This window comes from Tursiops truncatus, chromosome 11, assembly GCF_011762595.2.
Source record: "Tursiops truncatus isolate mTurTru1 chromosome 11, mTurTru1.mat.Y, whole genome shotgun sequence".
Classification (NCBI taxonomy): Eukaryota; Metazoa; Chordata; class Mammalia; order Artiodactyla; family Delphinidae; genus Tursiops; species Tursiops truncatus.
In genome coordinates, this window is record NC_047044.1 from 99,751,087 (window position 1) to 99,775,105 (window position 24,019).

At 59.6% G+C, this 24,019-nt stretch overlaps 2 protein-coding genes across 8 annotated transcripts in view; one reads left to right on the top strand and one right to left on the bottom strand.

The window, feature by feature from the left end:
• B4GALNT3 (beta-1,4-N-acetyl-galactosaminyltransferase 3) overlaps positions 1–24,019 on the top strand; it is a 202,140-nt gene that overhangs the window by 76,723 nt on the left and 101,398 nt on the right. For 4 of the 7 annotated variants that reach the window (XM_073789256.1, XM_073789257.1, XM_033867228.2 and 1 more), the window contains exons 5-21: positions 188–278; positions 649–749; positions 1,202–1,269; positions 2,319–2,397; positions 2,516–2,582; positions 4,118–4,261; positions 5,039–5,148; positions 5,862–5,962; positions 6,187–6,248; positions 6,764–7,562; positions 8,908–9,227; positions 9,915–10,068; positions 10,286–10,358; positions 10,721–10,874; positions 11,441–11,567; positions 13,239–17,392; positions 21,509–21,586. In XM_073789256.1, coding sequence (XP_073645357.1) covers positions 188–278; positions 649–749; positions 1,202–1,269; positions 2,319–2,397; positions 2,516–2,582; positions 4,118–4,261; positions 5,039–5,148; positions 5,862–5,962; positions 6,187–6,248; positions 6,764–7,562; positions 8,908–9,227; positions 9,915–10,068; positions 10,286–10,358; positions 10,721–10,874; positions 11,441–11,567; positions 13,239–13,347 — 2,559 coding nt within the window. In that variant the 3' untranslated portion in view covers positions 13,348–17,392; positions 21,509–21,586. The other 3 variants (XM_073789258.1, XM_033867222.2, XM_073789259.1) reach the window with 3 other exon arrangements.
• On the bottom strand, positions 17,202–18,102 carry NINJ2 (ninjurin 2). Its single transcript, XM_019925923.3, has 2 exons — positions 17,901–18,102; positions 17,202–17,369 (listed from the first exon to the last, which is right to left on the bottom strand). Exons 1-2 carry the CDS (start codon positions 18,052–18,054, stop codon positions 17,203–17,205), a joined length of 321 nt encoding a protein of 106 aa, XP_019781482.1. The 5' UTR covers positions 18,055–18,102; the 3' UTR covers position 17,202.

Here is a 24,019-nt window from a genome sequence, read left to right on the forward strand (position 1 = left end):
GCCGCCACATACAGTTGTGGGGCTGTGCACTGTTGCAGGTCACCTAGATAAAGAAGCAAGTGGGAGCGGGAGGCGGGTCCGCCTGCCTCCCGCCCTCCTCGTCCTCCCGCCAGCCCTGAGCAGACCAGCCTCTTCACCTCCCTCTTCCCTCTTCCGGGTAATGACCCCCTCTGGTTTCCCGGCACAGATCCGCACAACCCTGAGGAAGCTGGCCGTGTCCCCCAAGTGGACCAACTACGGCCTCCGCATCTTCGGCTACCTGCACCCCTTCAGCGACGGTGAGGCCAGCCCCGGATCCCGCTCTTCCCCTTCCTGCCCGAGTTCTCAGGGTGCCCGGAACACATCGCCTGCCCTGGGTCAGCTGGACCCTGTTAGCCCACCCTCAGGGGAGGGGTGGAGTTTGGCCGTGGTGAGGCCTCACGCAGGCCCCCAGGCGGCCACTTCACGCCCTGATTTGAAGGGTCTGGAACTAGCTGGTCCCTCCCTGTAAGTCTCCATCTCCACGGGGTCTCCCAGGGTGTAGAGACCCCCACTTTACAAAGCGGGGAGCCCAGCAGCAAGCCCCCAAAGAGGACTTAGCCTGAGACATGAGAACCCGCTCTGTGGAGGCCCGTCCTGCTCTCACCTGGAGACTGCCCTCATGCCCAGGGGAGATCCAGTTTGCCATCGCCGCCGATGACAACGCAGAATTCTGGCTGAGCCGTGACGACCAGGTCTCAGGCCTGCAGCTGCTGGCCAGCGTCGGCAAGGTAGGATCCCCACGGTCCCATGGGCCCTCCCACTGCCCCCGGGAGCCAGGTCACCTGCCTCCATCAGGACAGTCTGGTGTGACAGCCAGGGAAGAGACATAAGAAGCAGCATTCTCCCCCGCTGCCTCCCATCTTACAGAGGGATGGACTGGGTGTGGCCGGGAACAGACCCGGGGAAGACTCAGGACTGGGCCACACCCATCCTGGGTGCTCTGGTCCTGATGCTGAGGATTCCCGCGGTGGGCGCCGGCTGCTGGGGGAGGGGCGTGCGGGGAAGGAGAGTTACTTCCCGAGTGGTCCCGTGTCCCTTCCCACCCTCCCCATCTCCCCTCCTCCCTCCTCCCACTTGCCTCCTCTCTCCTTCTGCCTGTGTCCCCTCACTCGCCACTTCCCACCCTCCATACTTCGCCTTTGTGTCCGCCCTTCTCTTCCCTTTCTCCCCATACCTCCAGACTGGGAAAGAGTGGACTGCCCCTGGAGAGTTCGGGAAATTTCGGAGTCAAATGTCCAGACCAGTGAGGTGAGTAGGGAGTGTGGTGACAGGAACGGCAGAAGCCCCAGCCTCCGTGAGGTGCCGAGAGGCCGGCTCAGGGCCGGGGCCCGGGCCCAGGGGACACTTCCCCCCCGCCGCCCCATCACAGAGGTTCAGCGAGCCAGGGCCACGTGCATTCAGGTAAACCAGGTCTTTGATTAGAGACCACCTGGCCCATCCTTCCTCACTTTACAGATGAGGAACTGAGGCCCAGAGAGGGCTGTGACTTAATGAGGGTCACACAACTGTTCAGACGCACTCAGGACTGGAAAACAGAATGGGTCTCCTTTCTTCCCGCCCTTGCTTGCCCATTTTCTCCATCCCTGCAGGGTCCACAGCTGGACCGCCTCTGCTCTTTCTGAGCTGCAGAAAGTTCCGAATGGCGGGGAGCCCCTGGGCAGGCTGGAGGGAAGGCCTGGAGTGGCTGGGATGGGAACCATCCCAGCCCCAGAGCGCCACCTGGTGGCCCGCACACACTGGCAAGAACACGTGTTGGCTTGAAGGTGCCGGTGCTGGTGTTGATGGTAGTGAGACAGTACAGCTTGCACAGAGCACTGACCGTGCCAGCCCCCGAGGTCACCACTTCCCGTGTGACTCAGCACAGCAGCCGAGGATGAGGGCTCTAAAGCCAGACTGCCTGGGTCCAAACCCCACCTGCACCCTTATTACCTGGGGACTTTGGGCAAATTACCCAAATTTTCTGCGCCTCAGGGTTCTTACCTGCAAACAGGGATTACGTGAGTTCGTGTGTATGAAGCACTGAGCACAGTACCTCCACATAGGAACAGCTCTCTGAGGGTTAACAGAGAGCTGAGTATCCAGGGAGGTTAGTGCTGTTGTTATCCCATCTCACGGGAGGGAAGACTGAGGCCGCCCTGTCAGTAAGCGGTGATGGGGGTTCTGACCCAGATGCTCGCCAGCAGGTCCCTGGGACCAGGAGAAGGGAGGGAGGGACGGGGCGTGTGTGGCGCTGGGAGGGGGCTCAGGCGGCGTGGAGGCCTGGGAGACAGCCCCCGTTCCCTGCCCTCTCCCGCCAGCCTGTCAGCCGCCCGCAGGTACTACTTCGAGGTGCTACACAAGCAGAACGACCAGGGCACCGACCACGTGGAAGTCGCGGTGAGCCCCCGAGGTCCCCTCTGCCTCTGTGCCTGGCCGCCCCTCTGCCCAGGCCCCTGAGCTCTGTTCCAAATCAGCCACCTCCAACCTGCCGCGTCCACCCTCTCTCCTCTCCCAGTGGCGACGGAATGACCCCGGGGCCAAGTTCAGCATCATTGACTCCGCTTCCCTGTCCCTCTTCACAAGTGAGTGTCCTGCCCCAGCCTGGGGACGGGCCGAGGTGGGGCTGGCTTGGCGGGGCTGGGAGGGCTGCTTGGAACGAGGTGTGGAGGGTCCGGACCAAGGAGCAGAGCCTGAAGGGCGCTATGGTCAGAGGTCCTTAGCTCCCGGGGGGTCGGTGACCTGTGAGCGCCTTCCGGAACCTCTCCGAGCCCTCGCCCCAGAGAAACACCCGTCCGCCTCCACACGGTGTTGTCTGTATGATTTCAAGGGGATCCAGAGACCAGGACGCTCACTCCAGATGAAAAGCCTCTGAGGGAGGCCAGTCCCTATTTTGCAGATGAGCCGCCATGGTTCTCGCACGGCTGTGGCCAGAGGAGAGGAAGCGTTCTCACCTCTCTCAGGCTGCAGTCAGTGGACTCCCCGAGTATACTTGTTGCTTATGATTTCCCCCTGCCTGGAGGCCCCACTGAGAAGTCACCACCGGCAGGTGGGCCGTGTGGGCCCAGGTATAGGAGGAGCTGGCAGAGCAGAAGCCCTGGCGAGGAAGGGAAGGTGGGTCTGGAGGAGACCGGGAGACGGTGGGAAGAGCGTTTGCACGGAGGGCAGGAGGGAGAGCGAGACGGAAGGTCTGGTTCACAGGAGAGGGCGGCAGTGAGGAAGGGGCGAGAGGGGTCGGGGGAGGCTGCCGGTGACCGAAGCAGGAGGTCAGGGCAGAAGGGCCAGTTGGTGCCAGAAGAGGAAGGGAGATTGGAATCCATAGATTGAGTGTGAACCAAGAAAAAGGAAGCCCGAGGCCAATTCAGGTAAGAAGCCAGTGAGATGGGCCAGAGGTAACCGAGCTCTTATCTGGGGTCACGGCAGATGATCTCAGGAAGCAGGGAGCAGAGACAAGGAGCCAGCCCCCGGGGCTGGTCAGATAGGGGACAAGTAGTCTTGAACACCAGACCCCCAGAGGGAGGTGAGGGGTGGGTGCTGGAAGCCTAGGGGCTCCCTGCTTGCTGGGCCTGGGCTTGTCTGCTGGAGAGGCTGAGACACAGGCCTGGGTTCACTCAGCTTTTGTGTGATCTCAGGCACGTGACTTTGCTTCCCTTTGCCCAAGTTCCTTGTCTGTAAAGTGGGAATGATGGTAATAGTACATAAGCCCCAGCAGCTCTGAGGATTCAATGCGTTGATATTTGTAAGATGCTTGGATCGGCGCCTGGCTTATTATTTAGTAAGTGCCCTTCCTGTGTTTGTTAAATAAACAGACTTCTAATGATGAATTTCCAGCAGGTAGCAGGTAACACATTTTGAGGAAGAGGTAGCTTTTTCCAACTCACACAAAACTGTGGTGTGTGCTGGCCCTGGGCTGGTGCAGGGGGTCCAAGGGAGACCACAGGTTGTGGAGGCAGGGTTGGGGGCAAGCGGGATTGAGCGCGTCACATACTGTACCAGCCTGGGGATACGGAAGCCTTCAGTCGGCCCCTTCCTGGCCCCTCCAGGAGGCAGGGGCCTGGCTTCTGGGCTGACTTTCTCTGGGAGTCACAGCTGCCCTCTGTTCTTTCCTCCCTGGGCCCAGATGAGACAGTCCTGAGGATGGATGAGGTGGGCCACATCCCGCAGACAGCAGCCAGCCATGCAGGCTCCCCAGACCCTCTTCCCACTGATGAGCAGCCCCTGGCCGACATGCTGCGGCCCGACCCTCGGGACACCCTCTATCGAGGTACGACCTCACTGCGGACTTGACCTCCGGCCGGGGGACGCGCTGCCAGGTCCGCGGATGTCGAGGAGGAGGCCTCTGTGCTACCGCAATATCCCCAAATCAGAGACTCTTTTCTTTTACTTGTATGAAATATAACATGCATACAGAAAGGTACAAAAAGACAGATGTACAGCTTTGCAATTGTACAAATCATTACAGAGCAAACATTAAAGGACAAGAAATAGAGCCAGAACCCAGGTGTGCCCTCTGCAATCACGTATATCGGTTTCTTATTGGATTCTAGCTCTTGCTGTCCAGTGAGAGAAGTACGTCCCCACTAAGGTGTAGGAGTCTTAAGCTGTCCAGAGTGTTTACATTTTAAAAGACGACAAAGTGTCCCCTTCCAGCCCTGTCCCCGCCATGACAGCCGGAAGGGAATTCAGTTACTGGCACTGCACTAGGGGGAGGCTTCTTGGCCTCACTGGGAGTTTCTAAACCTGTTTTGAGACTGGCCCTGTACAGCGATCCCAGCACCGTCCTGTGCCTCGAATCAGGTGCTGCGTGCGAGCTCTCTGCCTCCAGCTGCCCCTGGAATCCACCCCCACCCCCAAGAGTGGTGGCAGCCTCCGCTTGGTGGCCTCAGCTGCCGGGCTGGATGCTGCCACGAGTGAAAACAGAAACGTGTGGGCTTGGGGCTGCAGATCCAGCCCTCGCCCCGCAGCCTGGAGGCTTTGTGGCTGTGAGCCAGCCTGTTTCAGGCTCCCTCACTCAACCTCACTCCGCCTCCTTCTGTCCCAGTGCCACTGATCCCCAGATCCCAGCTCCGCCGCGTCCTGCCCGACTGTCCCTACAAGCCCAGCTACCTGGTGGACGGGCTTCGTCTGCAGCGCTACCAGGGACTCCGGTTTGTAAGTCTCGGGCCAGGCGGCAGGGCCAGGCGTGGGAGGGGGCTCGCTGCCCATTGCTGGGACTGCAGAGGCTGGCCCCTCCTCCCCACTCCACACGCCAGCGGGTGGGATGCCTCCTGGGGCCCAGAGAACCGGCATTTCGCTGTGCCCGGCCGGATGGGCTGCCCTGCGGGGCCGGATGGGCTGCCCTGCGGGGCCCGGAGCCGTGCGGGGAGGGCTGGCTAAGGCCTCCCACCCTCCGCCCCGAGGGTGGCGGTATTTATTAAACTTATAGACAAGGCGCTGGTGAGGTGGAGCTCCGCCTTGGAGAACCCCTAGCCCGCACGGAAGCCCCAGGGGCAGGATCCTGCTGCGCCCCTGGGTCCAGAGGTGACGGCGGGAGAGGCTGGGGGTAGCCGTGGGGCAGGGCTGAGAAGGCTTTTGGTGGCCGAGGCCTCGAGCTATGTTGAAAGGGGGCAAAAGACAGTGCAGGGAGTAACAGGGGTTGTCTCGGGACTGTGGGAGGTGGCAGGAGAGGGCAAGGCCGCAGGAGGGGCGGGGTGGAGGGGTGGCCCCGGCTGCAGCTGCGGAGAACAAGCCAGGGCAGGAGGCTGGGATGTGCACACGGGGCGCTTGACCCAGGCACGTTCAGTCCAGAGCCCAGGGGAGGGCACGTCAGGGGTGGGGTGGAATCCCGATGCTGTGTCCACAGCAGCCCTGCTCTCCGCCTCCAGGTTCACCTGTCCTTTGTTTACCCCAATGACTACACCCGCCTGAGCCACATGGAGACCCATAATAAGTGCTTCTACCAGGAAAACTCCTACTACCAGGACAGGTGAGACACTGATGGGGCAGGAGCCGGGAGGGCTGCCTGGACCAGAAGGGCCACAGAGACCCTCCACCAAGGAGCCTTGGCGCTTCCTGGGTGCTTCACACAAGCACACGTGCACACACGCAGCCTCCCCCCCTGCACCCCCGGCCGGGCATGACCTCAGGCCGCCCCTCCCGACCGCGCCATGGCCTGCAGGGTGCCCATGCCAGCCTCCCTCACTCCTGCAGGCTCAACTTTCAGGACTACATCAAGATTGACCAGCCTCCGAAGCAGGGGCCGGAGCAGCCAGGTACAGAGTGACAGCCGAGCCGCCCTCCCCCCGCAGGAGCTTAGAATGCAAACCCCACAGCCCTTCCCCCCAGCCCCAAGAGTGGGGGGAGGAGCCCTTCTCCCCCCTCTTCCTTTCCAAGGCACATGTAGAGGACGAAGGGCCATGGGGGACGCTACCTGAACTGTCCGAGGGCCTCGCTACCCCGGCCCATCATTAGGGAAGCTCTGCTGTGCAGAAGCACTGTCTTCCTGTGGCCTCTCTCCTTGCAGTACTGGGGACTAAGTGGGGCTATCTGCTGGGTCCCTGCATGTGCCAGGCCCCGGCTAGTGCTTTCTGTCCTTCGTGTCACTCACTCTTGACAACCCTATGGAAGAGGGAGACCCTGGCTTTAGCTGAGGTTGAGTAACTCACCCCGGGCCCAGTGCAGGCCCCGCCAGGGACCCCCGCTGGCTCACCCACTGGTCCTCAGCCGTCTCGTGGATCTTGTTGGGGAGAGGTTGAAACCCCACGCGAGGGATGGTTGTTGTTGACAGCAGGTTCCGAGGAAGGCCTTCTAGAAGAATCCCAGTACGGAGAAGCGGCAGAGGACACCCCTGCCCCTGACGGCCAGAACGCCAGGACACCGGAGGGGAAGCAAGGGCCCCCGACGGCCCCCGGGCAGGACGCCACCAACCGCCGCCTCCGAAGCCTGCGGAGGCTTCTGGCTCAGCCGCAGGGGGGCCTGGTGGTGCCCCCTCCCACGCAGAACTCCACAGCCCCCTTCCCAGCGAGGACCAGCGCCATCCCGGCCCAGCCAGCAGAGAAGAAGGCCAGGAAGCCCAACCCCGAGCCCCACCAGGCTCCACGGCATCCTGACAAGTGGCCCCCGGGACGCCCAGCAGGGCACCCACCTCCAGTGAAGAGGCCCAGACCCGCGGGTGGCAGCCCCGGGAAGACGCTGGGGCAGTCCCAGTGGCTGAGTCAAGTTGAGTCATACATTGCAAAGCAGAGAAGGGGCGACAGGACGGAGCCTCCGGACCCCAGGAGGGCTTGGCCTAAGGAGGCGGAGAAGGTGTTGGCCGCGGCTGGCGGCCAGGAAGGACGAGCGGAGGGAGAGGACGAGGGGGAAGAAGAGGAGGAGGAGGTGAGGGAGGTGTTGGAATACCTGTCCATGTTCGACCCGGTGGTGAACTGGGACCAGACCTTCAGTGCCGGCAACCTCGACTTCCAAGCCCTGCGGACCGACTGGATTGACCTGAGCTGTAACACGTCTGGCAACCTGCTGCTTCCCGAGCAGGAGGCGCTCGAGGTCACGCGGGTCTTCTTGAAGAAGCTTAACCAGCGCAGCCGGGGGTAAGGTAAAGGGCTCTCGTGGGCTGGGCAGTGGGGGGGCCCTGGCCGCAGGCGCCTGGGAGGATGAGTGCCTGTCAGGTCTCGGTCCCACCATCAGGCAAGGTCTGAGATCCCTGGGGCCTGTCCCAGGACACAGGCTGAACACTGGGAAGGCTCTCAGGGAGGGAGCTGGTAAAGAGATGGGACAGGCAAAACTGGGGCTAAAAAGACACCTTGAGACCCAGATGTGGGCTAGAAGGGTGGGGGCAGAAGGCATGGATGAATGCTCTGTTCTTTCATTCATTCATTCAACCCACCAACATTTTTCTAGTTGAGATAAAAGGCACATACCGGGCTTCCCTGGTGGCGCAGTGGTTGAGAGCCCGCCTGCCGATGCAGGGGACAGGGGTTCGTGCCCCGGTCCGGCAAGATCCCACATGCTGCGGAGCGGCTGGGCCCATGAGCCATGGCTGCTGAGCCTGCGCGTCCGGAGCCTGTGCTCCGCAACAGGAGAGGCCACAACAGTGAGAGGCCCGCGTACCGCAAAAAAAAAAAAAAAAAAAAAAAAAAGGCTCCTACCATTCAGTCCACCGTTCTGGGGTGCGCGAGTCAGTGGCTTTTAAGTGTATTCAGGTTGTGCAGCCACCACCACTACGTGATTCCAGAACATTTTTATCGCTTTTATTTTTTTTTAATTAATTAATTTATTTATTTTTGGCTGCATTGGGTCTTTGTTGCTGCGCGGGCTTTCTCTAGTTGCCGCGAGCGGGGGCTACTCTTTGTTGCGGTGCGCGGGCTTCTCATTGCGGTGGCTTCTCTTGTTGCGGAGCACAGGGTCTAGGCACGCGGGCTTCAGTAGTTGTGGCTCACGGGCTTAATTGCTCCATGGCACGTGGGATCTTCCCAGACCAGGGCTTGAACCCGTGTCCCCTGCATTGGCAGGCGGATTCTCAACAACTGCGCCACCAGGGAAGCCCAATAGGTGCATTTTGTTTTGTTTTGTTTTTGCGGTACGCGGGCCTCTCACTGCTGTGGCCTCTCCCGTTGCGGAGCACAGGCTCCGGACGCGCAGGCTCAGCGGCCATGGCTCACGGGCCCAGCCGCTTCGCGGCGTGTGGGATCTTCCCGGACCGGGGCACGAACCCGTGTCCCCTGCATCGGCAGGCGGACTCTCAACCAGTTGCGCCACCAGGGAGGCCCCAATAGGTGCATTTTTAAAGATGGCAGCAGTGCTCACTGGAGCAGGTAAGCATCACGCAAGCATGTTAACCAACAGCAAAGCTGGGCGAAGACCAAGGTCTCCTGACGACTGGCCTTGCTCCCACATGCGGGAAGAGTGACCCAAGCCCCGCACCCTTTCCGCCAGGAGGTACCAGCTGAGGCGCATCGTGAACGTGGAGAAGCGTCAGGACCACCTCCGTGGGGGCCGCTACCTGCTGGAGCTTGAGCTGCTGGAACGAGGCCAGCACCTGGTGCGGCTCTCGGAGTTCGTGTCCACGCGTGGCAGGCAGGGCGTCGATGCCGCTGGTGGGGAAGAGGCCGAGGCCCGGAACCTGCAAGGCCTGGTGTGGAGCCCACACGACCGCCAGAGACATGTCCTGAGTGCCCGGGCCCCGGAGCCCAAGCTGTGCTGGCCCCAGGGCTTCTCCTGGAACCACCACGCCGTGGTCCACTTCGTTGTGCCGGGTGAGCCTCCTGCCACCTGGGCGCTGTCCGCGGAGCAGGGGCCTCACGTGATCACGAGCACCCGGTCTCTGCTCCCCGATGTGATTCCACAAGAACTTGTGGGAGAGGCCACTTCACAGGAGAAAAGTAACTAGTGTGAGGTCATGTGGGCAGTCAGGGCTGCAGCTGGGAAGGACGCTGACCCATAGGCCAGCGGCTCTTCTTACTGACCCAGCATTCAGGGTTGGACGTGAAAATCAGCTTGGGCTGCTGGCCTGGGGCAGTGCGACAGGGAGGGCAGACTGGCTGGTTTTTATAGCAAGAGGGGAGCCTGTCAAGGAGTGTAGCCGTGGGGTCGGACAGAACGTGAAGGATGACCGTAAGATGGACAGCTAGAAGGTTTGAGTGTGAGAGCCCAGGAGGGTTACCAGGATGAGCTGATGACAAGCCCCCGCCCTTCCCGCAGAGCCCTCCCTGGGAGGCTCTGCGGGGTGGTGGTGGTGGTGGTGGTGTGGAGGCCCCTGTAACGGTGAGCTCTCCCTCTACCCTCCATCCCCTGCTGCTCTGCTGACCTTTCCCGTAGCTGCATTACCCTCAGCAAAAGTCTGATGGGACTCCTGAGCACGCAGGAACCGGGAGTGGAGGTGCCCTCCTTTGCGTTACCTCTGCTTCTTTCTCCCCGCCTACCCCGCCTGCCCCACCGGGCAGTAAAGAACCAGGCGCGCTGGGTGCAGCAATTCATCAGAGACATGGAGACCCTGTTCGGTGTCACCGGCGACCCGCACTTCAACATCATCATCACCGACTACAGCAGCGAGGACATGGACGTCGAGATGGCCCTGCGAAGGTCCAGGCTGCGGAGGTGAGGGTGTTCTCGGCAGGTCACAGCCTGAGCCACTTCTTCCTGAAGCCCCGCCAGCTTCCCTGATTCCCAGCCTCTAGCTTTTCCCGGAGGCCGCAACCGCCTGCCCGTAGGCCCATCCCAGGTGCACGCACCACCTCTTCTCTGCCTGCCAGCTTCCACCTGGGACTGCCACAGCCGGGTTCTGAGGCTCAGCCCCTCTCTGCTCTCCCCGCAGCTACCAGTACATGAAGCTAAGTGGGAACTTCGAACGCTCAGCCGGGCTTCAGGCTGGCGTGGACCTGGTGAAGGTAAGCTGCCTGAGAGACGTGACTAAGGCTGCTGAAGAGACGCACAGACGGCCGGCTCCTCCGGGAGGAAGGGACGAGGACACAGGGTCCTCTCTGCTGCGCCGCAGGGCCGGTACCAGGGTGGGAGCGTTCATGCGGGGTCCTCGGAGTCCGTGAAAGGTCGGGGAGGAGTTGGGATTCCCTCTCTGATGCTGAGAACTGCGCCCTGATGCCCAGTACCCTGGAAACCCATCCAACAATTTGTTTCACGCAAGTTTGTCAGTCATTGAAATGGGAAAGAGCCTGAGGATTGCCCTAGAGAGCAGCCTGGCCTCCTCGCCGTGGTCTGTAGGGGCTGCTGACCCTCCCACCTCTGTCCCCAGGACCCGCACAGCATCATCTTCCTCTGTGACCTCCACATCCACTTCCCAGCTGGAATCATCGATACCATCCGGAAGCACTGTGTGGAGGGCAAGATGGCCTTCGCCCCCATGGTCATGAGGCTGCACTGCGGCGCCACTCCCCAGTGGCCTGAGGGTGAGCCTGTCCTGGGCTGGGGAGGGTAGGAAAGGCCTCTCTGTCTTGCTTCTTAACCCAGAGCTGGAAATATTCGTGTCTACAATGGCAGCACCCCTCCCCCACCCTCCCCTTCCGCTCCTCTGCCCGCCCCCCCCCCCCCCCCCCCCCCCCCCGCTGGACAGACCGCAGAGAAGTGCCCCAGGGCTGAGCTGACGCAGCCGCAGCAGCGATGAACATTTCCTGCCTCATCTTCCCCTTCTTTTGTTCATCAGACCTTTATTAAGCACTTACTATGTGCCAGACGGCGTGCTGTGTGAGGATACAAAGCTGGGAGGAAGATTCCCCACCCGGAGAGGGAGCGGCCAAGGCTGTGCCCTCGGGGGCTGCTGCCATCAGAGCCTCCTGTAGGGCTGTCGCCGGCCCTTGGTCCCTCCCTGGTAGGACTGCTGCCTCCCCTGGACCCGGAACCTTAGCTCCGGGGGCTTCCCCCCCGCACATAGGCGAGGGGCTCGTGCAGATGAGAGCTTTCAGCCTTCTCTGTCCTCCTGGCCCTGGGTCAGCTCATCTGGGGCGTCTGTCCACAGGCTACTGGGAGGTGAATGGCTTTGGGCTGCTCGGCATCTACAAGTCAGACCTGGACAGGATCGGGGGCATGAACACCAAGGAGTTCCGAGACCGCTGGGGTGGAGAGGACTGGGAGCTGTTGGACAGGTGAGTGGGGAACGAGGGCACCTGAGAGGCCTGGGGGAGGGGCCCTGGGTGGGGGCAGGGCTAGACCCCCCCAGGCCCAGCACCGCCTCTTGGGGGTCAGATTCCTTCCCTCGCCGAGACTGGATCTATCGGAGGGGATACTGCCTCTGCCTGTGTCACAGGGCGGGCGTGGTGGGTGCCTGGCAGACTGTCGGGGGGAAGAACACAGGCTCCGAGCTGTGTGGATGCGAGTGGTACTGTTCTCGGCAAGGCTCCCACCTGCCCACTCGGGAAAACACGGCTGGGGAGGAGGCTGAGCTTGTGGCGGTGGATAAGAGACCCGGCAGAGGGTCAGGAAAAGAGCCAGTGTGGACCATTAAAGGGCAACAGGTATCCAGGAGGTTCTGGGTCCCTGGAACCTGGTAGAAGGGAGTTTGGGGGAGGAGGACAGGGTCTGTGGTACGTAAAGAAGAGGCAGGACCAGCCGGCGGCAGGGAGCGGTGGGAAGAAGGGTTGCAGCAGAGAGCAGGCTGGTGGGACCCCAGGGTGAGGGGATTTCAGAGCATGTGGGTGGTAAGGAAGTGGAAGCTTAGTCTGAGATTCCTCCTTCAAGAATTTATTGCCAAGAGAAGGGAAGGGGAGGCGGATGATCCCTTGAGATTTGAGCTTGAGGGGTGGGGGCAAAGGAGGGAGAGGGGAAAAATCCAAGAGAGAAAGGGTGTAATTGCTGGAACAGTGCCCAGAGGAGGTGGCCAGGCAAGGTCAGGGGCTCCGGGGGAGAGGGGACCTTGACAGGGAAGATACACTCTTCTTCCTGAGAGACAGGGCACTTCCTCACCCACCAATCTCTGGGCGCCTGTACTTGGCAGGTGATTTACATCCATCACCTCCTTTATTGCGCCCCAGACCTCTGTGAGGTAGGTGTGATTGTCTCCGTTCTCCAGATGAGAAAACTGAGCCTTGGGGAGAAGTTAACAACTTGCCCCAAATCTCACAGCTGTGACTGTTGGAGGCTTAACAACCTGGTCTGTTTGTTTTTTCCCTAGAGAGCAGGCAGGAGGGAAGGTGACAAAACTAAGGGAATTTAAGGTGCAAAGGAGGGAGGGTGAGGGAGCTTGTATTAGATAACTCAGCTCCCGTAAAGCTCTGTCAGTCAGACCCCAAGGTGGACAGAAGCCTAGGCTGGTGTCACCCCCACCGCTGCGAAGAGGCAGACCTCGACCAGTTCTGGACCTCCCTGCCTCCTCTGAAGCCCGAGGAGAGAGAAACGGCTCCAAATTCCAGTTATTTCCACCTGCTGGAAGCTCAGGCCTCCCAACAGGCCATGTATATGGAAAGGGGGCGGGGAGGGATGGGCGAGGTCTGCTCTGTGGCCTCCACCCTCCACCCCCGACCCCCGCCTCCATCATCACTGGTCCTGGCCTCACCCTCGCAGTACCCAGCCCATCGCTATCCTTTGTAGAGGGAGAGGCTCTGAAAGATGCCGTGCCTCATAGGTCCGGAGCTGGGCTTCCAGCCCAGGCCCTTTGGCTCTCTTTGCTTGCCCCACCCGCTCCCCTGCCCCGTGGGGAGTAGCCAGAGGGTGACAGGGACAGGGCCTGGCGGAGACGTGGAAGGCAGGCTCCTCGGGGGGCCCCCCTCCCCACCCCCGCCTCTGTGCACCTGTTGCTCATCCCGCCCCTTCCCACCCAGGATCCTCCAAGCAGGCCTGGAAGTGGAGCGTCTCTCCCTCCGGAATTTCTTCCATCACTTCCATTCCAAGCGAGGCATGTGGAACCGCCGCCAGATGAAGACGCCGTAACCCCGGGGGTGGCCCGCTGGACCCACCGCTTCCGGCCCCTGCACCACGGTGGCCTGGCCAGTGCCCGCTTGCTGCCGGAGGGAAGGAGGGAGGGGAGCAGGGGCCGCGCTGGGCCCGAGGGGCCTCCGAGCCGACACCCCCTGCGCCGGCAGCCGTCCTCCATGGGAGGAGGCCAAGGCCTCTCCCCACCTCTGGGCCTCCGGAGCCAGAAGATGGGAAAGAGACGGGACAGCTCCTGGGACGGGCCGCGGAACCGGGTTGAGGAAGGAAAGCCCTACCTGGGCGACACCACCCTGACCGGGAGGTGCCTTCCAGCGTCCACCCTGGGCCCCTCAGGGGGCAGTGGACTGGGAAGCTCTCCTATTGGACGTATTTTATTGGGGTTTTTATTTTTTTAACAGAAAACCAAAACTGTACCTGTCCAGATCCAGCATTGACTGTGAGGGGGCAGAGTCGTGCATTTAGGGGGCCCCCCGCATACCTCAGACCCACAGGTGCGTCGCTCGGTCCTTGACCAACAGCTGATTGGTAACCGAGGAGCTGGCCTCACGTGGAGTCGTTCTCAGCTCTCCCACAGGCGTGTGGCTCCAGGACACGCGTATCTCTCCCAGGTGGCCACCCGACAGCTGGCCACCAATTAGGGCATTAACCTTACCCTCCAGGCGGCACTAACTCCAGACTGGCATCCTCTTCCCGGTGCCACGGGGGGTTGGGAGCCGGGGAACCGATGGGCAGGGGGCTCCTGGCCCCCTGGTGTTGGGTGAATAGGCCGTGTATCATGGGCAAGGTGGGGAAGGCAGGGACGAGAAGCCCCTTTCTGTCCCAGCGGCCTGTGAGCTGGGCCTTGGGGACCATGTGAAGCAGGGCCGGGAGAGGATGAGAGGAGGGGTGGGATCCAGCGGGAAGGGATGAGAAGGGAAGTGGGCAGCTTGAGTCCTCACAGCCCAGCTCCCTCCTGCAGAGAGGGCCCCAGGCCGGCCCGGTGGGGAAGACGAGGAGGAAGACACCCGGAACTAGGGAACAGGGACCCGGGGGGAAGGTCTGGGGAGGTAAGGGGATCGCTCTGAACTACTTCCTCACGTGGAAGGGAGCAGGGCCGGAGGATGAAAAGTGAAGCCGTTTCAGGGAACACAGCCCTTGACCTTCGTAGTCTGGGGCACCCTCTCTGTCACCTACGATCACAGACTTATCTTGCACTAATGATCCCAGACGCCTTCATGGCTGGGGATTTTTCTACTACTGCTGCCTCTGCCGCTACCCTGATTCACCAACGGACATCGGACGCTGCATCTCGAAGCCCAGTGTCTGTGAGGAAGGGCGTAGGGGGAGCTGCAGCAGGGCCCAGGGGGCCAGTCAGCTGGGCCCAGGCTCTGTGCTGTGGCGGAGTCCAAGTCTACTTGGGTCCACTTGGTGGGCCCCGCATTCACCAAGAGCATGAACTTGGCGTATGGGAGAATGGAGCCCCCCGAGAACCTTCTGGAGGTTGAAGAGAATCCCTGCCTCCCTCTTAAGAAATCAGGAAGGACACAGACTTTTCAACTCATAGACTGTGGTTTACGGAGGCCATATCTGCCCTCAGGCCGTGGCTTTTTATGGTCCCTGCTCAGGCTCCGTGCCTTGGGAAAAGGGCTGTAGGGAGTAGGCGAGAGCTGCAGTTGGCTGGCTGCGGTGCCAGCTTTCTTTCTGGGGCTGCTTGTATCCCTGGGCATCGCCCTGCAAGGTCCGAAGCTACCCAGACAGCCCTCCCGCTTCAGCCCTCCTGATGACGGGAGCCCGCCCAGCCTCCCCTGCCTGATCCGTCACCCCCCCCCCCCCCCCCGCCCCAGCCAGTGCCTTGTGTTTGATGTTTGTTACCTCCACACCGCCTGCCTTAATGGAGAGGGCCTGGCATGGCCCCTACTCTGTAGGGAAATGTGTAGGGTGGGGGGAGGGAAAGCATTGAATACAGCATCTTCTCAGAAAACAAAACGCTCTTGTGTTTTCCTCTGGCCCATCAGGGTGGGAGAGGGGTGGGCCCAGGGTTCACGTCGCTGTCCTGCAGCTGTCAAGCCTCTGACGGATGTGCCAGGGACCCTCCACCCTTCACCGCCTGGGGGCTGGGGTCAACCCTCCCTGGGCTGTGGTTTACTTGAAGGGGCGTACCTGGTTCCTGTCTGAGGAGCATTTTCTGAGCACTAGATTCATGGAGGTTGGTGGTTTCAGTTGAGAAAGGATGGTGGACACAGGATGGCTGGGTAAACAGTGGAGAGAAACTGAGGTGTGGCTCATTCTAAAAGAGCAGATAGGGACTTCCTGGGTGGTCCAGTGGTTAAGAATCCACCTTGCAACGCAGGGGACGTGGGTTCGATCCCTGGTCGGGAACTAAGATCCCACATGCCACGGGGCAACTAAGCCCACATGCTGCAACTAGTGAGCCCACGGGCTCTGGAGCCCGCGTGCCACAACTAGAGAGCAGCCCGCGCGCCGCAATGAAGATCCTGCGTGCCGCAACTAAGACCCGACGCGGCCAAATAAATAAATAAAATGTGAAAATAAATAAATAAAAATAAAAGAGCAGACAATCTAAAAGTCATTTCTGTTTGAGCTGGGGGTGCCCTGTTGCTGCTTTACAGGTACAAAGGTACTGTCCTAGTCATATTTGGTCTAGGCAGAGATCAAAATTAGTTTGTATTCCTTAAACTCATGCCCAAGAGAAGATGCTGCTATGAAAGCTGGGGCAGCCTATAGTAGGTTCTCAAAAAGCACCATGCGTACACACACCAATCCAGAAATGACTCGTCTGCCACTGATGCAGCAGATGGTAATTAGCCCAAGGCACTAGGCCAGGAAATTTGACTCAGCAGGACCCAGAGGAGAGGGAATGACTTAAAAGCCTCTTCCCCCTCCGGGCTAGGGCTTGCTCCTTTGAGCCGTTTCTAGGACACGGAGAGAGCAGCCCGGGTGCTCGAGCCTCCCCAACTGAAGACGTAAAAACTGACTCACAGTGGATTTGCAGAAACCTTTATAAAGAGAAATCATTCCATCCCACAGAAAGGGAAAACAGGCCTGGAGCAGAGCGGACGAATGGGGTGGGGTCAGAACCAAAGTCCTTAAGCTGGGCAGGCCCAGCCTTCGGTATGCATGCCTTAGGTACAGGAGATGCTGCCAGGAGGAAGGTGGGTGGTACCCCAGTCCGAGCTCAGGACACCAGGCCGAGATGAGTTCACTTAAGCTAATAAAAGGGCCCATCTTTGTTCCAGGGCCGAGGGTAGGAAGCAAGGGTATCTACGTTGCCCTTCCAGGAGCTCTCCCAGGGGCTGTGGACTGTGCCCATCAGCCTGGCAGATCAGCGGGGGAGAGAGCAGGAAGCAGTGGCCGGCCCAGAACCTGTAGGGAAGCAGAGAGATGGTGAGGAGGGCAGGTCAGACCAGTGCCTCAGGCTTAAGTGTCCCACGATTGCCCTGGCAGGCTTCTCAGGACGCAGGTATGGGTTCAGATCTGAATCTGAAGCGGGGCCTGAGGCTCTGCACTGCCGGCCAGTTCCCAGTGGTTTTGTTGACGCTGCTGGCCCGTGGACCACGATTGGAGCTGTAGGGGCTGCTGGACAGTGCCAAAGAGAAAACCCACATCTCCCTCTTCCCCCCACTAACCACAGCCTCCACCCAGCCCAGGCTGGAGAGAAGCCCAGCCTAAGAAGAGAGAGCACAAGGGGACCTTGGGGAGTCCCAAGCCAAGCTCTTCTCCAAGAGCCCGTCCCTGCCCCAGGTCTTCCCCTTTTGCTTGGCAAGGCTCTCTCTCTCCCAGCCCAAAGCCCCAGAGGTGAGAAGTGCCACCTGGGGACCTCCCATCCTCCCTCACCTGCCTTCTAGGCTGTGTTCAGAGAGGGGTCCTTGAGGTCCTGGCAGCCAGGAACCCAGTCTTATGTGCCCCGAAGGCCTTGATGAAGACGTTAATGACGACGGTGATGGAGACCAAGGTGGCGGCTGCATTGTTGAGCTGGTTTAGTCGCCACTGCTTTTCTACCTCGTTGAGGTTCAGTCGAGCTGTGGAGAAGGGGGAGTGGCAGGTAAGTGTCTGCGGGGGGGCGGTGGCCACAGCCTGGAGCTTCCCCCACCACAGCTGCTAGAGTCCAGAGAAAGTCTGGTCCCTCAGAGATCAAGGGAGGTGGCAGCCATTGTGCTGAGCTGCTTTCTCCCCAACTGACCAGTGTGGGCTATCCATGCGGTACTCAATAGAGCCGGGATTTGCAAAGTTATACTGGGTCTTCTAAGGGTAGGGATGCACGCTCGCACAAGAGGCTCAAAGGCACGCTGCTATGAGTTAGTGAGCATAGTCATTCAGCAGGTATTATGGAGTGGCCACTAGATGGGATACCAGGAGGTGGGACAGGGTGCCTGCCTGCACTGTGTGGTTGTTACTTGGGCATTTGAAGGTGCACAGGGCTAACAGCAGCTTATGGCTGAGAAGGTGGCCTGTGCAAATGCAGGGTGTGACAGGGAGGCACTTAGGCTTTTCTTCCCACCGGGGGGGGCACCCCCCCACCCCGAGGCCAACTCTAGGCCTGGGCTCCTCACCAATGACCATGAGGAGGATTCCAATGACCACCTGCAGAAGCAGAGAGATGCTGATGAGGGTGACGAGGGTGGTGTAGTGATGAGGGGACAGCCCCTGCTTCAGCACCGCTTTCAGCTGCGTGGCGTTAGACACAAAGAGGGCCACGTCCAGCATGCTCTCTGCCACGCTCTTCTCGGTGGCATAGTGGTTCAGGTTGATGGGTGGGCTCCTCCTGGGGCTGGCGTTCCCAGGCTGTAGGGGACAAAACACAGGCTTACCTGGGAGGCTCCGGAAGGAAAATGGTTGAGAGGCTGGGAAGAGGAGTGGAGTTTTAAAGGTCTCCCCTCACCAGGTGGGAAACGAGGGCAGGTAACCCCCTTCTCGGTGCTGTGGTCTGAGAGAATAAAGAGGTGGGCTAGAAAACCCTTATGTGCGTTTGAACTTGGAAATGATGCTGTGTTGTAATTTCTATTTCATGGAGGGTCACTCTGCCTCACACCTTCACACATCGAAAGGGAGGAGCCTGGGCTGCTTGTAAACGAGCAGTCCTCATTTTATTTGCCATCTTACCTGGGCCAGGCCTGGCCTTGGGCGGCTCTTTTCCTCCAAGAGGAAAGCGTCTCAGCTCTGAGGCCTGGCTGGAGAAGGAAAAGGCACCTCTTCTTCCAGAACGATGCGGCCCCGAGGTGGGGTGCAGAGCTTCACAAATGGAACAGGAGCTGCCTGTGGGTCCCACCCGGCCCTCGCGGGGAGCTCTGGAGCCGCAGCCCTGCTCGGGCACACGTCTGTGTGCCCACACGCACGCACACAGCAAAACATACTGGCCAAAGGCTCTTCGTTTGTTTTTGTATTACTTTTCGGTGAGAATTTATTGAAGCATAATTTACATTTGATTTGATTTTGAAATATTAAAACGAAGCTCTTCTTCTTGAGAAGTCACTCACTCTAAAAGAGAGAGTCACGATGCAGTGCCTGTGGTGTGGGCCTCTGCGCTGGACCAAGAAATTCAGACTGGATGGTGTAGGCAACCCTGCCGTCACTCAAGAGAACCTGGGTAGGTTTTAGGGAGATTCATTTAGTATATGGCGCCTGGGATGCAGCGGCTCATGAGGGCCCAGAGACAGGGAGACCCGTTGAAAGGTTATGGTCTTGATTTAGGGTCAGGCTGTCAAGGAAATGAAGGAGAATGGGGGTGAGAAAGGAGAGGAAGGGAGGTCTTGGAGATGCTACAGCCTGGATGGGATGTCTGTTGAGCGGGCGGGTGCGCGGGTGGTTGGATGGGGCAGGTCTCAGAGAGCTCTGGTTGCCCCTTTTGGATTCTGGGCTTGTCTGGAGCTGGCTGGCCTGGTTGGTTAGGGCCAGGGATCCCAAGGCCAATACCCCACGAAGCCCACACTGTCCCTGTCGGCCCTGAGGCTACAGCCTGTGGTCCTAGCTTACCTGGTAAATCTTTGTTCTGGGTATAAAATGCCCTCACAAGGAGAATGAGTCCACGGGGCAGCCCCCGGCTCTCTCCACGACGCAGAGGCCTCTGCCGGGCACAGCTGTGAGCTGGGGCTTCTTTGCCGCTGTTCCCCCCCACCCCCCACCTCCAGTTTGCCCATAGTGACGAGCTTTGCACTTTCTCCTCCTTCCCAACCCGGCTCTAAGTCCAAGATCTGATAAACTGTGAAATTACTAAGAAAGCTTCAGGGAGAGACCCCCTTCTCTGAAAAGTTGCATATGAACAGTGGGCGTAACCATAAATCCCAACCTCTAGCGGTGTTTCGTTGTTTTGTTTTTGAGCAGGGGTAGCAGAGGTGGGTATCACGGGCACAGGTCTTCCAGAGCCTCAGCAACGACGGCTGTTCCTAGGTTTTAATAGACCTGATGGGCGTTGGTTGTTAAGTGATCTCAGGGCCATCGCTTCACAGAGGATGTGGGTTCCCGGGAGCACAGAAGGGGACAGGCCTCATCCTCTCCTCTTTAATTTAGGGCCTGCTTTTATTTTGATTTGCGCCAGTTCAGGCTGCTTTATAACTGAGAGTGGTGGCAGGAAGCTCTCAGGGGCCCCTCTAAGTCCCCCAGGGCACCGTTCTCCCGTGTCCGCGTGGTGGCGCTCAGGGCCCGGAGGAGCAACTTTGGTACCAGCAGCGCGGCGTTGGGGGGTGGAGTGGCGAGGGATCCTCGGACAGGACAGGACTGGTGTGAAACCTGGACCCCGTGGAGGCCCGGGACGGGAGCCTGTTCACAGGTCTGCACAGGCCGGCCTAAAACCCACCAAGCGTGTCAAATGAGGGTGCAAATGATCCAGTCCTGATATTGGGGCCTGCGTGGGTGGGTCACCTTGCAGGGTGGGGACTTGGTTAGAAGACAGATGGCTGGGAGACCCTGGGAGACGCTGCCTAGAAAGGGGTCGCCCCGTGGCAGTATCTTTAAAAAGCAGGAAAAGGGTTTTCTTAATCCCCCTGAGCCACTTTAGGTGCAGCCCTGCCCTGAGGCAGAGGGATGATTGAAATGACCTGAGGGCCCTCCCTTATGGCCTGAGGATTCGATTGGATGAACCCCTGAATCCTGCAGGACGCCCCACTTTCTGCCAAGAGCCCGGAGCCTAGGAGCGACCCCAGGAGGAGTGGGAGTGGGGGCGGGGGCGGGGGCGGGGGGAGGCCGCCGGGCGCGCTTCTGCCTCGGGCGCTGGCCCTTTAAGGTCGGCGTCCCGGGAACAAAGGCCCGGCCTGAGAACCGGCCTGAGTCACTTCAGTTCCTCCGCCCGCGCCCTCCCCACCCGGCGCCTTCCCACCCGGGACTACCGGCGGCTCCGCGGGGTCCGCCCCTTGCGCCCGGGGGTCTGCGGAGCGCGCGGGCGCGGTGGGCGCGGGCCTCCCCAGACCCCTGTCGTCGTCTGAATCCTCCGGGCGTGGGCCGGGGGCTGGCGGCCGGGACCCCCGGCTCTGGGCCTCCCAGTTTGGGCCTCAGTTTCCACATCCACAAACCGGGGAGATCCCTTTCTGGAGGCCGAGTGAGCGGGCTCCTCCCCAAAGCAAAGAGAACTCCGAGCCTCGTACTCTTCCCGTCTGAAGTGCGTCTTGCCGTGACCCCTGACCCTCTGTGTCTACGTCTCAGGCCCCCACCCCCGCCCTGCACTGTTCCTCCAGGACAGCGGGGCGCCAAGCCTGAGACGAACCCCTGCTGGAGATGCGCGCGCCCCTCAACCTGCCCACCCGCGGCAGCTGAGCGCCTAGGCAGGGCCCTGCTGATGGGAAGTCCGGGCTCCGGGGTTCTGGGCGGCAAGAGCACCTGGGTTTGGAGATGGGGTGGGATGACACCACAGACCCCTCCCCGGGTCCCCCGAGTCGTCCCCCGCCTGGCCCTGCCCCAGCACAGTCGTTTCCCTCCCTTTTCCTCGCCCTGCCCTCCGTCCCTGTTCCCGGGCTCTGGCTTGCTTGCCAAGTCCCAGCTCCCAAGGCTGGTGTGGATTCCATCCCTTGAAGTCATGGATTGCTCCATTGTTCTGCCAGACGATTATTTATCCCTTAATCCTTGCTGGCCTATATTTTTGTTTCTTGACAAAACTTGAGTTGGATGGGAAAGGAATGCCTCTTTTTAAGAGAAAAGTAAACACAATTTTATATTGTTTATTGACCCTAAGGTCCGTGGGAACACCAGCTCCAACAGATCATTCTGCCCTTTCTTGGAAACAAGATTCCAGGGATGTTCTTCCAAAGGGGTAAGTAACTGTCCTACCAAAAAGCCACGGGATCCACTGCTCAGAGTGTTTAGGACCTGGAGCCCGAGGCAGGAGTGAGGGCGCTGTGGTTGGAAGGCCCAGGGGTGGGGATCTGCCGCAGCCCAGAGGGAACCACAGAAGTCAAGGCAGGTACAAATCCTGCTCCTGCAACCAGCTGGCTGTGTGCCTGTTCCCACCACCAGGTTCCCTTTCTTATCTGCGAGATGAGGGAGGTGGGATAAATGATGTCTTGGCTCCCTTCCAACCCAGAGCGATCTAGGAGCGGGGAAGCCCCCTCCTCTGCCTGTAGTCTCAGGGGCCGAGGACATGGCTTCCGAGAGGCAGAGGCCATGAGTCACTTGCCCTCGGCAGCTCCAGGGCAGGGGTGACCCTCCAGTGAGTCATTCCTGTCAGCCCTGAGAAAAGCCATATGGCAGCTTCCCCGTGTATCAGCTCAGACTCAGGGCATTAGACAAAATAGGCCCAGAGGAGCAGTGGGCTGTCGGCCCCTCTGTCAAAATGCCCGACTCCCCAGAAAAACCACCTGAAAGGAGACAGTGAAGAGCCAGCCTTTGGAGGGCTGGTTTCACAAACGGGAAGGGCAGATCCCAGCCCAGGAAGAGCGAGCGATTGGTTCAGATACATGGATTTGAGGGACCTACTGTGCCGACTTGCCTGAGATCCCTGATTCTCTGTCAGGATTAAGTGTGAAAGGGTGCCCGGGTCTGTCATGCTGCAGACACACGCGGGCCCCAGAACACTGGGAACGATGGCAGTTCCCAGTTACAGATCACAGACCTTGTGCCTGACACACAGCTAAACACGGGACGTAAGTCATCTTATCCAGTCCCCACACAGCCCCGTGAAGTTGGTGAGGGCATCCTTATCGTAGCTGAAAAAACAGAGCCTCAGAGAGCCTGAGTAACTTGTCCCACAGCACAGTTTTTATCCCAGTTCTCTATATGCCAGAGCCTCTAATTTTAACCCCTACTCTATGACCTCCCAGAAGTTGAAGATAGACTCCCTGCCTTCAAGGAGTTTAGGCTCTAAAGATAGACTTATGTGGCCTCAGATGAAAGAAGACCAAATGGATACTTGTCAGAGGAGGTATAACACCCCTCCTGGGGTGGCACTTACGTTGGGCTTTCCTGAATCTACAGGGGGGCTGTGTCCTGAGCCCCTGCCCCACTGCGGCAGAAAGGACCCTACCCCCATAGTCAAAAGGCTTGAGTTCAAACTGGTAAGAGGTGACCCGGGCAGCTGGAAGAGTAGGGTTGACAGAGAAGCTTTCATCCGGACATTTTGAATTTTGACTCATGTAAATGTTTGAACTATCTAAAAATAAATAGTAAATAAATAAATAAAACAGAAACGAATATGCACCCCAAAAGCCCAGTGGTTCCTATAAAGCAGAATTTATAACTTCAGCTCACCTAGGCCTTAGCTTCTCCATGTGTGAAATGGGAATAATATGCCCTGTTTAGTCCAAAGTGCTGTTAAAAAGATCAGCGAGGTGATGTGGGTGAATGTGCTGTGAAAGCTGTGAAACCTTAGAACGAGGATGAGGTGAGAGAGAAAACTCTCCTACGCAGGACCACACTCCCACCTGTGGGCCTAGAGGCATTTAAGTACTAGGTGCTGACTCAGCCCGACCCAGCCCACATTCCGAAGGTTTGTCTTCTCAGCAGCACCCCTGGTCTTTGAAACCCTTCTCTACCCATCCGGGAACCTGTCTCCTCGCCTGTCACCTGGGGGACGCTCCCCTTCAAGCTCCCTCCCATCTCCCAGGGAGGGAAATTCTCAGACAAGGCCACCTACACTGGGTCCCCACGGTCCCTGCTGTGCAGACCCCCCCAGCTGGCTTCCACCTGCGTCTCCAGCTGGTGTCCTGCTCCTCTGCCCTCCCTGGAGGGGCTGAGGGCTCACCCTCCTTACGGGGCCGTACCGCCTGACTCACTGTTCCCTGAACACACGCCAGCCTTCCACCTGCTCCTGCCCCCTCCAGGACTAAAGGCCTTTCTTCCCCGTGCCCCCTGGGAGGCCGGCCCTCCCTTCTAGACCCTGGGCTGTGTTCGGAGCCCTCCAGGTGGCCCCTCCAGCCACCTGCTTTCCTGTGGGGAATCCGTCTTCCGTATTCCTGGGTCTCCACGGTGCCAGGCTCAGTGATTTGCCCACATTGAATGCCCAGTAAACGAGCACAGCATTGAATTTTTTATATGAAAGAGTTACTTCAAAGAGTTATTTTGAAAAAGACCAAACAATGGATCTCTGAGGGTGGGATTTCAGGCCCAAGGACTGCTGGGTGAGGAGCGTGCTGTTTGGACAGTGAATCTGTGCCCCTGGTCCAGGGAGAGCCCTTTTTCCCCGGGTATCCTGCCTCGGAACCAGTGACTCAGGCCGGCTGCTGCCACTGGTCTTCAGGCCAAAGCCTGC

What these genes read in the sequence shown, in the direction of transcription:
- NINJ2 (XM_019925923.3), bottom strand. Translation starts at nt 18,054, where the DNA reads ATGCTGGACGTGGCCCTCTTTGTGTCTAACGCCACGCAGCTGAAAGCG. An exon ending in AATCCTCCTCATGGTCATTG is followed by an intron (nt 17,370 to 17,900) that starts GTGAGGAGCCCA and finishes CCTTCTCCACAG; the next exon opens with CTCGACTGAACCTCAACGAG.